Source organism: Argopecten irradians, chromosome 13 (genome assembly GCF_041381155.1).
Source record: "Argopecten irradians isolate NY chromosome 13, Ai_NY, whole genome shotgun sequence".
Taxonomy (NCBI): domain Eukaryota; kingdom Metazoa; phylum Mollusca; class Bivalvia; order Pectinida; family Pectinidae; genus Argopecten; species Argopecten irradians.
This window is the reverse complement of record NC_091146.1, coordinates 16,785,826-16,802,342: the sequence shown is the minus strand read 5'-3', so window position 1 is coordinate 16,802,342 and position 16,517 is coordinate 16,785,826. Positions and strand designations below refer to the sequence as shown.

General features: G+C 34.9%; 2 protein-coding genes across 5 annotated transcripts in view; one reads left to right on the top strand and one right to left on the bottom strand.

Moving 5' to 3' along the window:
• LOC138305549 (pyruvate kinase PKM-like) overlaps positions 1-6,450 on the bottom strand; it is an 84,888-nt gene extending 78,438 nt beyond the window's left edge. The window contains exon 1 of one of the 2 annotated variants that reach the window (XM_069245823.1): positions 6,286-6,450. In XM_069245823.1, coding sequence (XP_069101924.1) covers positions 6,286-6,393 — 108 coding nt within the window. In that variant the 5' untranslated portion in view covers positions 6,394-6,450. Of the gene's footprint in view, positions 1-5,323; positions 5,465-6,285 lie in introns of those variants that run through there. The other variant, XM_069245826.1, reaches the window with a different exon arrangement.
• LOC138305551 (E3 ubiquitin-protein ligase TRIM45-like) overlaps positions 1-15,613 on the top strand; it is a 61,082-nt gene extending 45,469 nt beyond the window's left edge. For 2 of the 3 annotated variants that reach the window (XM_069245836.1, XM_069245834.1), the window contains exon 3: positions 13,474-15,613. In XM_069245836.1, the coding sequence (XP_069101937.1) occupies positions 13,474-14,683 (1,210 nt within the window). In that variant the 3' untranslated portion in view covers positions 14,684-15,613. Of the gene's footprint in view, positions 1-8,274; positions 8,519-13,473 lie in introns of those variants that run through there. The other variant, XM_069245837.1, reaches the window with a different exon arrangement.
• Positions 15,614-16,517: the final 904 nt, after the last annotated feature.

Below are 16,517 nucleotides of genomic sequence, written 5' to 3'. Positions count from 1 at the left end.
CCATACTGGCATACATATAAATCTCTTACAAATGAACTCTGATCTTTAAATTTATTCCAGAACAACCATATGGAGAGAAATGTTAACTTTAATATATTAAAATATTTATTTGAAACTGTATTATCAGTATGTACAGTTTTTATGAACTATAAGCTGACCATGACCCCCCCCCCCCCCCCTCCCACTCCCACGCCTGGTAGGTTTTTTTTGTAGACGTGTATCACTGTTTGTAGTATGTATTTAGCCAGCAATGATCAGTTTTTAACTTGTAATACTTGCAGTTCGAAATTAGAGATATAATTTTTGTAAAAGGAGCGAGTCGTGTGGTTTTTGTAACAGGAGTGTGTTGGGGCCAGTTTGAAACGACGTCAAACTATGCCCAACCTGCTCCTGTATAAATACATTGTATGTAATACCTGGTAATCAACATTTTTATATAAATATGTTCATAAATGATAAGGTTTTTACCTGTATGATTGATATGGGGGTTTTGAGAACTAAAAACGATCATTTACCTTCCATTATGGAGTACCATATGGTCTATGACACCACAAAAATCATCAAAATATGACGTCACAATCATCCGAAACCAAGTTGGACATATAAATATTTCTTTAATAGCCACAGTCGTTTTTGGATCTCGAAACCCTGCAGGGTAAGCATGTATACGAGTACATTGTATTCACTCTCTATAATGTACAAGTTTATATGCATTGTAATTATTTTTTAATTCACTCTCTATAATGTACAAGTTTATATGCATTGTAATTATTTCTTCAGTACATAAGGAATGAATATTAAACTGTACAATTAATTACTCACCTGTTTTTGGGCAGCCATCTGAAAAGATAGAAAAGAACAAACTGTACTTGTCATCCAGGTAATTCACATTAGAGTTATTTCCCTTTGATCAATGAAACCTTTGATTTCATCAAAGAGATACTTATAATTATTGAATACAATCATAAAATTGTCTATGATATATGCAGCCATATTACCCTTGATTAAAGATAAAATATACACTGAGGAGACATCAAATCACAGATCATAAGTTTATAGGAATTTACATATTTACAGTCAGGCCAACTTTTATAACTTACTTTTCACACCATATCTTTTCTGATTATATACATGTAATTATTAATATAGAAGATAATATTACGGTAACTACCATAGCACGTAATTCATCAACAAAACGCCCCTCTTGTCTCTCAATAATAATGAAATCATTTATATCCATAGATATCTATGGGGTTAAATCCCAAAAAAAGCCCCTAGTAATTTCATCAACATCTTTTGAAAATTTGTCGACACCCTGGTTTTGTTTCATTTTGCCATACATAAGATTAATTATATATCTCATGACATGGCGATGGCAGGGTTAGGGTTGTTCAATATACTGGTATTCCAAATCTATTATCCCAGTGTAACTGATACTCTACCTAAATTTAATTCTTCAATGGCGAAATCCACTCATTATAATCCTATGGAGCAGGTTATTAATTGCAAGTAAACAAAAATAAGTGATCAATATATTCGCTTTCTAGCTTTGATCCCGGCTGGCGGCAGACTGCTCTCGCCCAAACTGTTTCACACGAAATGTTGAACCAATGGCCATCTACTTTTACATAAATATATATATAATATTTATAGAATTTCTTGGCCACACAAGCTGACCTTTAGTCGCAGCACAATCTGAATACTGCCTAGTACATTTTGTTTTGCCCTAAGCTTACTTATAGCTATTTTACCTCCTCACCAATCTGATTCAAATATGGCCTCACTTTGTTTAATAGAGGATCTGAAAACATTGCATTTATGCAAGGTCGACTACGTTCTTGTGATCTTTATGAGTCCTATATTAAGTCAATAATTCAAACAGGGCTCGAATTTCAGGCTGTTTTACTTGCTTTTTGCAAGTAGATATACCAGAATAGCAAGTGGAAAAATATGCACTTGCATAGTTTAGCAAGTGGTTTTATCAGGGACAACTGTAAAAATGGCATAATTATTAATAATTGTGAAAAATTGTTTTAATGAAAAATATGGGGACCCAGTTCTTACAGTCATGTTGTTGATATACATTATGTACTTATACACCTTACATCATCATGCAAAAATAAAGGATTTTATATATAACATAACTGTAATTTGAATACGGATATTAATTATAAGTAAAAATATATTTCAGCAAGTAAAAATTTAGGGCACTTGCTATTTTTAGCAAGTGACAAAAAATGCAAAATTCGAGCCCTGTTCATAAACATTTTCTCCCTGTACATCAACTGAAAAAAATTCATCACCGCATGTATATTATAGATGTAGGTACCGTATGTGTTGTGCTGTTAGGGTGAAATGACTTCATAAATGAAAATAATTTGATTGGTCAATTTGAAAGGTCACCAGAATGTGACCTCTACTGGGAAAATGATGTTGTCTGATCCTCTGAGAATAATAAAACAGACTAAGAATAAGAGTCTGTATTTCAATGAGATTGCCTGTTCATGATCACATTTCAGGTATAAATCAGCCCATTCAATGTACACTGTACAATGTACAATGTGGTTTTTCTCCTGGTACTCCGGCTTTCCTCCACCAACAAACCTGGCACGTCCTTACATGACCCTGGCTGTTAATAGGACGTAAAAATAAACAAACCAAATAATTCAATGTACACCCCAAATTTTTAAAGGTAGGTTTCGCCCAATGAAATATAAAGACTACGAAATTGAAATTTATCCTATACATAGATATAATCTTCAGATCATTTTCAATGCATACAGCGAACAATATGGGTGGTCAGTTGCCTAGCTTGACCAGGAAAATACTTCTCTAAAAATAGAGCGAAGTCAAGCTTCCCAACATAGAACATGACGTATTTTTTCCAAAACGAGGCCGCAGCAACAAACGGAAGCGTGCAACAAAATGTCGAGATGTCAGATGGAAGTGACAGTCTTGCCACGGCATGTTTAGTTAAAATACAACAACAACAAATCGAAGTGCGAGGGACTGTTTATACATATCATATAATCTAAAACACGTCATGTTACTTACATACGCTCGATAACTTTGTACACCAAATATACATGTAGTTAGTCTGCGGCTATCTGTGCGCTGGCATATGCATATGTGTTGAAATTTAACTCACCACGTGCAATGCCGTTACACGAGTCCCAACAGATCCCGGCAAGTTCCGCTTGAGATGTGGCTTCTGTTTCTTCTATTGCTACATGCCATCTCTGAATTTAAATCCCTATAGATCTATCCTAGGGTGCTACCGAATCCATTATAATTTCCTCCACTTTGTTGCCGATTCAGATATTTTTTTTCATCTCACACACTTTTGTTCAGCCATTTTGTTTACTTTTAGTGCGTGACAATGCGCATGCGCCAAACTTCGACAACGCAATCCATCGCAGCTTCATTTGCATATTATTTTGTCTGACGGACACCGTAATATTCCGAAGGATTTCCTTCAATTTTGTATTCAAGACACATTTGTTCAATCTCAAACACATAAAGAAATTAAATTGAGATATTTTAATATGTTTTTTCATCTTTTCTTCCGCTTATCGCATTTCACAAAAAAAAATTTATTTGGTTGGGCGAAACCTACCTTTAACATTTTTTAACATACAGTGTTTGTGATTAGTTGAAACACAGATCACAAAGCCGGGAAATAAAGCATCATATTTCCTTGGGGCGCAAGCCCCAATGGCATACATGCCATATTTTTCTAGGGTTGGTAATTAAAAAAAAAAAGGGAGATTGATAACCATTTTAAGGGATTTTGGTCTGAAATAAGGGAGGTATACGTATACGCGCGACATATATGAATAAATTTGATATCTGCTTTTTTATGATGAAATTCTTTGCAAAATAAACACAAACACATAATTTCATATCCTGTAACAATTTTGCTTCATTTAGGTATCAATTTTTACAATGCATTTGCTTTCTTTGCTTTTCGGAATACAGCATTAGTCGGAGTGTAGCTGAAACAGTCAGCATTCATATTGAATTTTACTGAAATAAAGAAATGTGATTATACACACCCAGTTCTGGAGCAGTTTTATTGTTCAAAATATTAGACTGGGCTTTTGAACATAAATCTTTCACAATAACGGATAATTAGCTGACATAAAGTTCTTAAATTTACAAGCACTGAATGGTGACTGCCCATCTTTCTAATGGAGTTACAAATTAATTAAATTATTTCCAAAATAGGAAATCAAGGATTTTTGGTATAATATACAATTTATTCCCAGTGACTGTGTGATATGAATATTTCCCGAGGGTTTGCCCTTCATATCACACTGCCTCCAGGGACATAAATGCATAAGATTACTGGTGGACTCAAATTTGAAATTCAGAAATTAATTTGTCTTATGGAACAAATCGTTCTTGACAAATCTGTTATGTGTATATATTAGCAGCTTGCAAAATTTACATGTCTGCTGGCAAACTTACTCCAACAATGGTAAAAGGTATAGCACCGCAATACAACTTTTGACACATCATGTCGCGTCGACAGTCAGAAAAATAACGTTTGATAATTTATTTAAGAAATGGACTGATCAGTCAACTCCCGTGTTATGCAAGTACTATGATACATTCTGGGGTTTCAATATCAGGCCGTACCCGGTACTTTTGCCGGTTAAACCTGGCTGCGGTACCGCCTGATTTGGGCTAAATTACATTAGATAGCATACAGATAGTACAGAAAAGTACCCTATGAAATTGCAATTGTACTGCTTATCCTGATGTTCTAGGGTAACTCATGAGGGCGTGGGGGGTGATTGGGTTTAAATGAAGTTAAATTGATTTTTCAAATTATTTTTTTTTTAAACAAAGACAGCACCGTTTATAAGACTGATATACATGGACATTGTATATTGAAGAGTGAACTGTAGTTACAACTGTGCATGAGTATCAACACGTAGGTTTTAGAGAGTGTAATATGATTCATTGTACAGCTGTGTACAGTGTCAGGTACACAAAAAGCAAGCGAATCAATGTTTGAGGCTTTGTCATAAATCATCACAGAAATAAATATGAGCATGGGAACATGTGAATTGACAATATTATTATAATACACAACGGTTGTTACATAAACAGTGTGACATTTTGGTCATAATAAATCACGTAAACTCACTAAACTGCTTAAAACATCATCCGTGAACAGCTGACCGATGGAGCATGGCCAGTCAAAAAATACTCAGTTGATATTTACAATGAACCTACCAAAACTCGAGTTAATTTGTTAGTTTCAACAGGTAAAAGTGCTAAAATGAGAAAACATTTAATCCCTGTGTCTAATCACCTTTCTGCTTTAGTCCAAATACGTTGTCAACGAAGATGCACCTAATTTATCAGCACAAATTTTCTCTACGAATCTCCCTCGCTCAGCTACAGACAACCTTCAAGTCGCCGAATGCATACTTCCGGTAAGTGATCGGTGACCTTGCACCGATGTAAATAACCTTCGAATTAACGACCGGGCATATTTAAAAATCATATTATAACATTCCTGAAATAATGTACATTTGATAGCATATTTTGGTTTGGCTTTGAGCCCGTTCATTGCAGCAATTTTAACGTTTTATTTTTTTGAATGCATTAGTTTCGTATAAAATAAACTAAATATGGCGGGAAATTTAAATTAATAATAATGTGTACTGTAGGCCTACTATCAAATCTGTTAGCCTAGATCCATCACAACTAACACATTTAGGCTTTGTTCATCTTTCAATCATCTTTCAAGGCAACGCTATGACTTTGAAAAATGTGATCAAGTAGGCCTAGATGTTTTAAAATAAGGATTTACTAACGTACAATTTAGGCCTAGACGTCTAACGTTGCATGGAGCATGGTAGATATTCCACACCATTTACTGTATCTCTGCAACTCTAAGTGGATTTATGCGTGTCCATGCATCGTCAAGTAATTTATTTAGTTTTATATCCTGAAATTTTGAACGCATCGTAGGCCTAATTCATTGTCGAGTGTACGCAAGTGGTTTTTCCCAGTTTCGGTCATTTTTTAAATAATCGAAAAAGTCCATTTAAATCCATTCACCACCAACTTGTCAAATAAGACAAAATCAGACATGGAACTAGACAAGGTAGACACCATATGAAGTCTATTTCCATTTTAATCTGCGTTAAAATTTAACCCATATGGCAACTGACAAAAGGAACCAAGGTTAGCAACCGACGTTTTCAACCGTTCATGAATGCATGAAAATAAATACAGCTGTTTTTACACGACAAAAATCACCCTTACACAATTATGTTCTGAATCCCTGGTTCCAAGGCAAGCGATTGTTCGCCGAAATAACTTTATCGATACTTTACATCGTCTGAGAAGGCACCGTGAACGAAGAAATATCATACACTTGCGACTTTTTCAATGAAGGACAAGGTCCACCGTAGATACACAAGAAATGTGACGTTTCCAAAAACGTCAAAAGCCAACGTCATTACCAATGACGTCATCAACAATTGACATATTACAGAGTTAGCTCTCTTGTGGGTACACTGTAGGTATCGATTTGTTACGTCATTATTTTGTGAGCGCACGTCGTTTTCTCCAAAAAATATGACATTACGCTCGCAAACACATGACTTCACAATCATTACCTACCCGCAAGGGCAGATGACTCAATATGCAAGTACAGAATATTAGTCGCCGATTAAAAAGCAAACTTTGGTATCATTAAAAACATATGTATAGAGATTGGAAACTCCTTTTCTTTTGCTGACAGGCAGATGCCCATGGGCTACCGGTTTATAAATAGGCATTTTGCCTTGGTTAACAAAAGAAACATGATATTTCTGCATCAATACAAAGTTTAATATTACATAATTGATTCATATGTCCAATTTTCCCTATTAATGATTTTTGAAAACATGAAATGACCAATTTTACCTGTTGTTTTTTTCGAAAATCAACCATTCAAAACAGGAAGTGCATTTTGTTTTTTTAGTATATAAGTTAAAATATCAGTTTTTCTTTCCAAAATCGTACTCAAACCATCTGAAAATTACTTTTGTAACATATCAAAGTTATTCCCTTGTATTTAACTATTTAAAAGTATATCTAAAAGCCCCTAAGCAAACACAGAGGTAAATCTGCCGATCGTAAAAAGGCGGAGTTGCCAATCTCTCTAATATGTGTTTCTGTTATCATAGATTAGTATTGTTTCAAAGTAATGATTTACCAACTTTGAAATTTGAAAAGACATTCTGTGATTTTCATTTTTTTTTTTTTTTTTTTTTTTTTTGTTAGTTAGAAGTTACTTGATATTTTAGAGAGAGAAAAAAACCGATAATTGTCTATTTGACTTGAAGAAAAATGCTTCAAGACACAATGGATATAAAGCTTATACTCAGTACTGGGACCCAACCAGTAGTCGTTCGTGACTGTGTGCATGTTCTAGTCCACTGTGCGTCCAGATTTCCGAATGTCTGGAGCTGTTGATGAATACTTCATGATGGTGTTGTCTGTTTATGTGGAAAAAATGTGTTTCCATCCTCTGTATTCCAGGGGTTCCGATCACTTACGATCTCTACACCCCTGGACTATCTCATAGTAAAACTGGAGTCAACAAAATAGAACAGGTAATTTAGTCATTTGATGTACATCCAAAGAGGCGTATAACGGTACACTGTGGTTGACTGTGTGACTTAGATGTTAGGCGTCGCTCTCTCTGTAGTCTCCAAAGGAAATCTTTGCTAGCCTGTGATTGGTCAATTATTTTCAACTGAGCTGCCTTCAATTTCACTATGAGATATTTCCAGGGGTGTAGAGATCGTAAGTGATCGGAACCCATGGAGTATCGAGGATGAGTAAGCTGTAAGCTCACAACTTCAAATAAGTCAAATCCGAGTTATATATATAATCGGTCGGAACAGAGTCTGAAATAGTGTGGCATAATGAAAAGGAATTCGTCGACCGCAAAAACTTCCAACAGTCTTCATGGTATGAACACACATCTCTAGAACATACGCCGTTGTCTTCACTGATACAAAATGTACCTGATCCCCAAGACAATAAAATTGAAATTGATAATTTTGTAATAGTCTAAAAGTCCACTAAATACTCTTATACTATTAGGTTTGCTTTTCTTTTTTTTTCGTACTGTGGCCTATAGACTATATATTAGAAAAAAATAAAAAGCCTTGATGGATGACGTACGAAGGGAGACAACTCGAACAGGCTTACAGAAAGTCAGCGAGTTAAATTTAGAAAGAGGGTATTTCCACTGATCCATATTGCCTCAGCGAAATGGAAAGTGTGAAGGACTGATGAAATATTTTCCGTTGTAAACAAACCGTTACTCCGAATGTTTGTTTGTTTTGTGATTTTATGTCACTAAACGGTAGCATTGAGATAGAGTGTCGGACATGTGTGAATTATAGAACTAAAGTACAGAGTGAACCTCTTCCAGGAAACGACATATCTAGAGTAGGAGCCAGTGCTTTTACAGTGTCGAATCTGTCTCCACTTTCCTGTGGTAAGTATTTCAAATAATCATATCAACTAATTAACTAGCCTTACAATTAGTTGTATAAAATTAATCTCTGTTAAATCTATAGACTTACGTTATGTATCAGCTAGACTAATGAGACACGCCCCTCAGCATTCTCATTTCGATTTGCTAGTCAAAATGGCGTCATTATCGCAAGCAGTTATCAATTTGGTAGATCTTTATTTCACAATAGAATTATATAATACATTTTGTATTATTTGTATATTACATAAAATAATATGCATGCATGTATACATGTATATAATTTAGATAAATTGGTTGCACTAATAAAAACAAGAGAAACAAAAAAATAAATGCATGATCGTACACCTATTCAAAACAAAGGCATATGTTGAGCCGGTTGGTAGATATATATGGCGCTGTGTATATTGTATTAAATATGCTCCACCGCTCACAAATGGCATTTTTCGCTATCAAAAACAGGAGCTGACGAATTAGTATTTTTCTTCTGTTACAAAAGTTACTTATTTACACCATTATCACCAGTGAAAAGTTTGAGATTCTAATTTCACTTCAAAATAAAAATATCAAAAATGATTAATTGTATCCCGAAAATAATACGTTGCATTTTGTCCTATTTGGAATAACGTACGGATAGCGCATGCATCAAAAGCAAAATAAATTACCATATATTATTTTTTGTGTTAATTAGACATATATACAATGTATATACACGATTAAATACCAATTATGGTTAAATTGATGAGAATCGTTTATGCTCTGTCGCCGGTGGAGCATCTTCAAAACAGGAGCAGAAGACTTTATTTAGTATTTTTCTTTAAAAACAAATGTTACCTTCTTTACACCATTAAAATCATTGAAAAATTTGACCTTCTTATTTTACTTCAATATTTAAAATAATTTGAAATATTCACTTACACCCCGAAAAAATCATTGAAACTACACCCTTTATGGAATGTGGTAATGATTGCGCAGACAACTAAAGAAAAAAAAAAGAAAAAAAATACATGTATGGATTTTTATGTTAATAAGAAATATACACACGATTGAACATCCAAATATTAACATTATTTACGCTCTGTCAGCTGTCACTGGTACATCTTAAAGCTCTAGCTTGCGAAAACGCATCCTCGATGTTCCAGGGGTTCCGATCACTTACGATCTCTACACCCCTGGACTATCTCATAGTAAAACTGAAGGCAACAGAACAGAACAGGTAATTTAGTCCGATCTCTACACCCCTGGACTATCTCATAGTAAAACTGAAGGCAACAGAACAGAACAGGTAATTTAGTCCATTGACGTACATCAATTGTCCTTAATTTTTTTAAAGACACGTGAAATTGATCTCAATTTAAGTTCATTTTCATCATGTGAGTTTCATGTTAATTTCAAGTCCATCTCTTTTCAGTTCAAACTGACTGAAAGTATTTTGCTTGACAATGTATACTTTTAACTACGAGTTCGGTTTCAAGTGATTATATATCTCGAAGCATCTATATATTATAAGTTTATATACGTTACTCGTCACATACACATGTACGCGTGTCTTTTAATGTGTAAGAAGTTCAAATCCAATACGATACTTTTTTAAACTTACACAATAGCGCAAATCTCCATGTGAAAAACCAACATTAAAACGAGATTCTTATTTACCTTATACAAAGGAGCAGTTTTTGTAGAATGAACAGAAATCGGCTATATTCTATGAGTATGTCATCCTCGATATTTCAGGGGTTACTATCACTGTCGTTATAAATCCAAATAACGAAAGTGAAAGTAACCATGGCATGCCTGGGGTATCGAAAATATTAATTTTCTTAATAAGATAGTTAAAAGTGTTCATTTAATGCTTAACCATCTTGAATTGAGAGCTAAAGCGTTTGTATCCGGATATTTTGTCAATATTATTCTCTTTAATTAGACACGTAGAGGGCTTTACACTGAGTATGTCCTGTTCAGCTACAAGGAAGTCTCCAGTGTCAGTTCACGGTTTACATTCATTACATACTATTTTATCAAACATTTGAATACTTCAGACTGTCTGCTTTAGCGAACATGTAATACACAATGTTTATAACAACGCACATATATGACTTACAACGATGCGGCAGCTGCTCAGACTTTTCTAATAGAGAATTCCAGTAGACCGCTGAATAATTTAAAGATGCTCCACCGCTGACAAATGGTATTTTTCACTATCTAAAACAGGAGCAGACGATTTAATATTTTTCTTCAGTTACAAGAAATACTTACTTTACACCATTACCAACATTGAAAAGTTTGAGCTTCTAATTTTATTTCAAGTTAAAAGTATGAAAAGTAATTAATTGCATCCCGAAAAGAATCCGTGGCACTATATCCTATACGGAATGAAGTACTGATTGCGCATGTACCAAAGGCAAAATGAATTATTTTATATTATTTTCTGTGTTAATTTGACATATATATATACACGATTAAACACCAATTATTGTTCAAATGATGAATATCATTTATGCTCTGTCGGCGATGGACCCATTGTATTGAATTGTCCTTTAAAACGACTCATCTTCCTCACATCTATAGGATAATCATAACATATTTTATTGTCAAAACAAAAGAAAAAGGGATAAGGCAAAAGTTATTACAACTTATAAAAGCCTTCTCCTAGCATACAATGACGAGACAAGTGACAATGGACCCAGACAATATTAATAACATTACAAAATTAATACAAAATTAACATTTTTTATAAAATCAAAATCTTTTTGCTGGACTTTATAAATTGATATACGTGTCTGAAATACTTTGGCTTATACGATCAGCATAAAGCTCACTGCCACATAGTAAAACTTTCAAATTTACATCAACATTCAAGTTTCTCAAGTTATCAAATAAAATAATTCTGCCATTTACATATTTATTACATTGGAAGAAAAAATGATAGGCACTCTTATACTTATGTCAACAGATACAATTTGGACTTTTGATTAGGTTTACACGAAATAAATAGAAATTTAACGGGCTACATAGATGTCTTAACTTTGTATGTACAATATTTGTACTGCTGTCACCAAAATTGTAATAGGCTTCATATTTTTCATTAGAATTATGTATATATATCTATATCTAATCTATAGATGTAATTATATCTATACGAATACACACGCCAGAAGTTATCTAAATATACGTGTATTGCCAACACATCGATAGCGTAGTCTGAACAATCTAAATGTCTTAGTTTGATTAATGTTATAAGCTTGAATTTTCATTCAGTATCTAAATGAAAGAGTTACATATGATGTAAAAGGCGACTTAATTTGGGTTATCATTATTTAATAATAATTCAACTTTGCTTGTTACGAGCATTTTCATTGGTTTAAAAAAATTACTTTATCAGCTCATAAGGGAAAAATGGCGTCGTCGTTTGTAACGTTGCTTCTGATTGGCTGAGATGATGGCGTAATGATTTCATAGACAAAATAGTCTCAAAATGGATTTTGAATATTTAAGAGATTATCTTTATTAAATTGAATTATAAGGATTAATTTGAATAGAGAATATGTTATGGAGATATAACACAAACATCTTAGTGTAAGCGGTTTATTTAGAGTACACTCAGATTTTTGTGGTATATCTCCATAACATAAAAAATCTATCCAAGTTTATCCTTAAGTGTTTATAAATAAGCCGTATTAGTGTTGCAAGACTGGTATAACAGTCTAAGAATAGATAATTTAGTTTTCGTGTATCACGCGTACGAGTTATTCCCCTTCATTGTAATTCTCTTGTTACACGTGAACAGTTGAGATAAAGATTTGAAACGAACAGGCGAAGTCAAGCTTTACATAGAACATGATGTATTTTTTTCCCAAAACGAGGCCGCATCAACAAACAGAAGCGTGCAACAAAAAGTCAGATAGCAGTGACAGTTTGCCAGAGCATGTTTAGTTAAAAAATAACAACAACAAATCGAAGTGCGATGGACTGTTTATACATATCATATAATCTATGACACTTCATGTTACTTACATACGCTCGCTAGCTTAGTACACCAAACATATATGTAGTTAGTCTGTGGCTGTATGTGCGCTGGCATATGTGTTGAAAGTTAACTCACCACGTGCAACACGAGTCCCAACAGATCCGGGCAAGTTCCGCTTGATTCGATGTGGCTTTTGTTTGTTCTATTTCTACATCATCCGGAACTCTTCGGGGAATATTTCGCGATAATACCCGATGAGTTCAGGATGATTGCTACATGCCATCTCTGAATTTCATTCACTAGAGATATCCTAGGGTGCTACCGATTCCATTCCAATTCCCCCCTCTTTGTTGCCGATTCAGATATATTTTTTTTCATCTCACACGCTTTCGTTCAGCCATTTTGTTTACTTTTAATTCGTAACATTGTTCATGCGCGAAACTTCGACAACACAATCCATCGTAGCTTCATTTGCATACTATTCTGTCTGGCTGACATCGTAATAAATCAGGGACTTCCTTCAATTTTGTATTCAAAACACATGTGTTCAATCTCATACGCATAAAGAAATTAAATTGAGGTATTTTAAATATGTTTTTTAATCTTTTCTCCCGTTTATCGGATTTTACAAAACTATATTTATTTGGTTGGGTGAAACCTACCTTTGATTTGAAAGGAATAGATTGCCCATAAACCATTGATTTTACGTCGATTATTTAGAAAGGTCCTCTGACAGGCACCGAAGACAGGCCGTCACGTTCCATGCGTTCGATCAAAAGGTATCGGTGATTTTCTGATTTATACAACGCATGTACATTAATTTTTAGTGATTTTCTGATTGATACAACGCATGTACATTTATTTTTAGCGATTTTCTGATTTAAACAACGCATGTACATTTATTTGATTGAAAAGGACCTCTAATATTATAGAAGTCGCATTTTTATCTATAACACGTTAAGACTTATCGACAGTTTTTGTTATCTTTCAGAACTTGTAGGATGGCAGTTGGTGGACAGGGGCCTATGTTGGATTTGTGTGAGGAGACGAGAGAGTGTCTGACCTGTCGAGTGTGTAGAGATACACTAAAGGACCCGAGGATCCTGGAATGTGGTCACACTTTCTGTCTTGTATGTATCCAGACCGTCTACCTGAACTATGACGATGGGATCAGATCAGCCCTGTGTCCATTATGCAAAACCAGATTTTTCCCCAAAGGACAAAACGCGGGGAATTTCCCAAAGAACTATGTTGTCATGGATTGTTTGTCTATGTTGGAAAAATACGACGAAGAAGGAAGAGACATTCCGGAGGACGAACAGTGTGAAATGTGTGATGACACGGAAGCTGTTCAAGCAACAAACTACTGCGTGGAATGTTCCAGATATTTGTGTCGGAAATGTGAAAAGAAACACCGGAGGCTTCATGCTGCGCATGTGGCCATGGATCTTAATGAAATTCGAGATACGAAGATATATGGATTACTAAGAAGTTGCAAGGACGACGAGGATTGCCCGGATCATCCGGGCTTTAGAATGACGCGTTTTTGTGTTCCCTGTAGAAAGCCAGTGTGTGATCAATGTTGTCTTTCCTCCCATGAGCGACATCGTGCTTCGCCACTTACATCTACTGTAGAAAGTGCACAAAGAGATATTTCCCGTTTGGAAGAAGGCATAGAAAGGACACTTAAAGAATTGGAAAAGTGCCGCGCATATTGGGCTTACCTCCACTCGAAACTTGAAGGTTCACACAATTCTATGCGCGAAAAGGCGAACATGAGAGCACAAGAACTGCACGCAATGATCGATGACAAAAAAGATGCAACTTTGCGTCAAATTGAGTCTTGTTATACAGAGAAAAACGCCGACATGACAAGCCATCTAGATCAACTGGAAGCCGATCTCAGTTATCACCGAAATATGTTAGAAAAGGCAAGAGCTGTGCAGGCTGTCGGGTCAGCTTGTCAAAAGTTGAAAGAGCTGAAAACTTTACGGGAACAATTTGTACGAAGCCGTCCCGAGATCCATTGGCCCTCGACGTTTTACAGACACAGTGTCCAGTTTTCGCCCTATCGGTACGGAAAGCTAACAGACAGAGAAGGCATTGGTGACGTCAATACAAAATACGACTACTTCCTGTTCCATCACTATTTTACGTTTAAGAAAATAACAGCTGAAACTATCTCTACAGGATCGGTGTGAAGACAAATCTATTTCTGATTGGACAATTCGAATACGTAGCTGGTTTTATTTTGATTGGACGATTTATAAAGTTTTGTTTGGAGCGCAATTCCGGTTAATTGAAAGGTTCATTATCTGATTGGAAAGCTTTCAGAACGTTCATGGTTGTCGGGCCATGATTGGATACTTTTGAAACAAGGGTAAATAAATATAGATTGGACAGTAATAGGGCCTAGGATGGCGCCACTAGAGCGGACCATTCAAATGATGGAATTTTGCTGCAATCCATAGACATATGAGGTGTGTGTTTGCGACCGATACCGATGTTTTTGGAGTGATGGAGACACAAGTTGCCAAGATAATTTCTATCATTGGGACCAGTTAGCTTGTTAGACGTACTGGACGATTAAAATACAACCGAGATTATTTAAGGTTGTTACTTGTTTGCCTTCAAGGTTGGCACTTGACTGGTTCAGTCCTCTGGCGCTATCAAGAAGAAGCTTCATGAAAACAATGAATATTGCATAATAGACGCAAGACGCTATGTATGCCACCATAGAAAATGCTCTATAGCAGATTAATAAGTTGTAGTCACCCGACCTCTATCAAGAAGTACAGTCATTGGCCCAGTTTTACCAATCTTAAATTAAAACAAAATACTTAAGTTCGCCTTAGGAAAGTATTACAGAAGTAAAGGAAAGTTCCATAACTTTTGTATGGCCCCTCCCGCCTAAAACTGTTAATAAAAGTGCTCCGTCAAATGTAGAAATGTTCCTTCATATGTAGAAATGGTCCGTCAAATGTAGAAGTGTTTCGTCAAATGTAGAAGTGTTTCGTCAAATGTAGAAGTGTTTCGTCAAATGTAGAAGTGTTTCGTCAAATGTAGAAGTGTTTCGTCAAATGTAGAAATGTTTCGTCAAATGTAGAAGTGTTTCGTCAAATGTAGAAATGTTCCGCAAAGTAGAATGTTCCGTAAATGTAAATGTTCCGTCAAATAGAAGTGTTTCGTCAAATGTAGAATGTTTCGTCAAATGTAGAAATGTTCGTCAAAGTAGAAATGTTCCGTCAAATGTAGAAATGTTCCGTCAAAGTAGAAGTGTTTCGTCAAATGTAGAAGTGTTTCGTCAAATGTAGAAATGTTCCGTCAAATGTAGAAATGTTCCGTCAAATGTAGAAATGTTTCGTCAAATGTAGAAGCGTTTCGTCAAATGTAGAAATGTTCCGTCAAATGTAGAAATGTTTCGTCAAATGTAGAAGCGTTTGTCAACGTCAAATGTAGAAATGTTCGTCAAATGTAGAAATGTTCCGTCAAAAGTAGAAGTGTTTCGTCAAATGTAGAAATTTCCGTCAAAAGTAGAAGTGTTTCGTCAAATGTAGAAATGTTTTGATCAATGGTTGTGTTACATATTCAAAATGTTGGCGATGTTTTAAAAACATATATAAATATATGTTTGCGTAAGTTAATCCCAGTTTAGAAAGTTTCAAACCATTTTTATTGAGCTCCCTAATTTTATTTTTTGATAAGCATTAATTGATGCCTCGTACGTAACATTTCATCTTACTCGTATTATGAACATATGGCCACATTATTGCTAAATTAAACATATTTTAATATTTATAAATAATATTTATTTTACACTATTAGCATGCATTATTCTGTCCAGACAACAAAATGTTAATGGATTTGAGGGATTTTACTCCTAAATGACCCTTTATGTGAAATGTTTGACCTTTACATGTTAATGATGTAGCTGACGGTCATTCTATAGAACCCAGTAGTCCATTATTCATTGTACATCACAGTGTATAGAAGAATAGTTATGCCAACCATCTTATTTTCGCGGCGACTGAATTT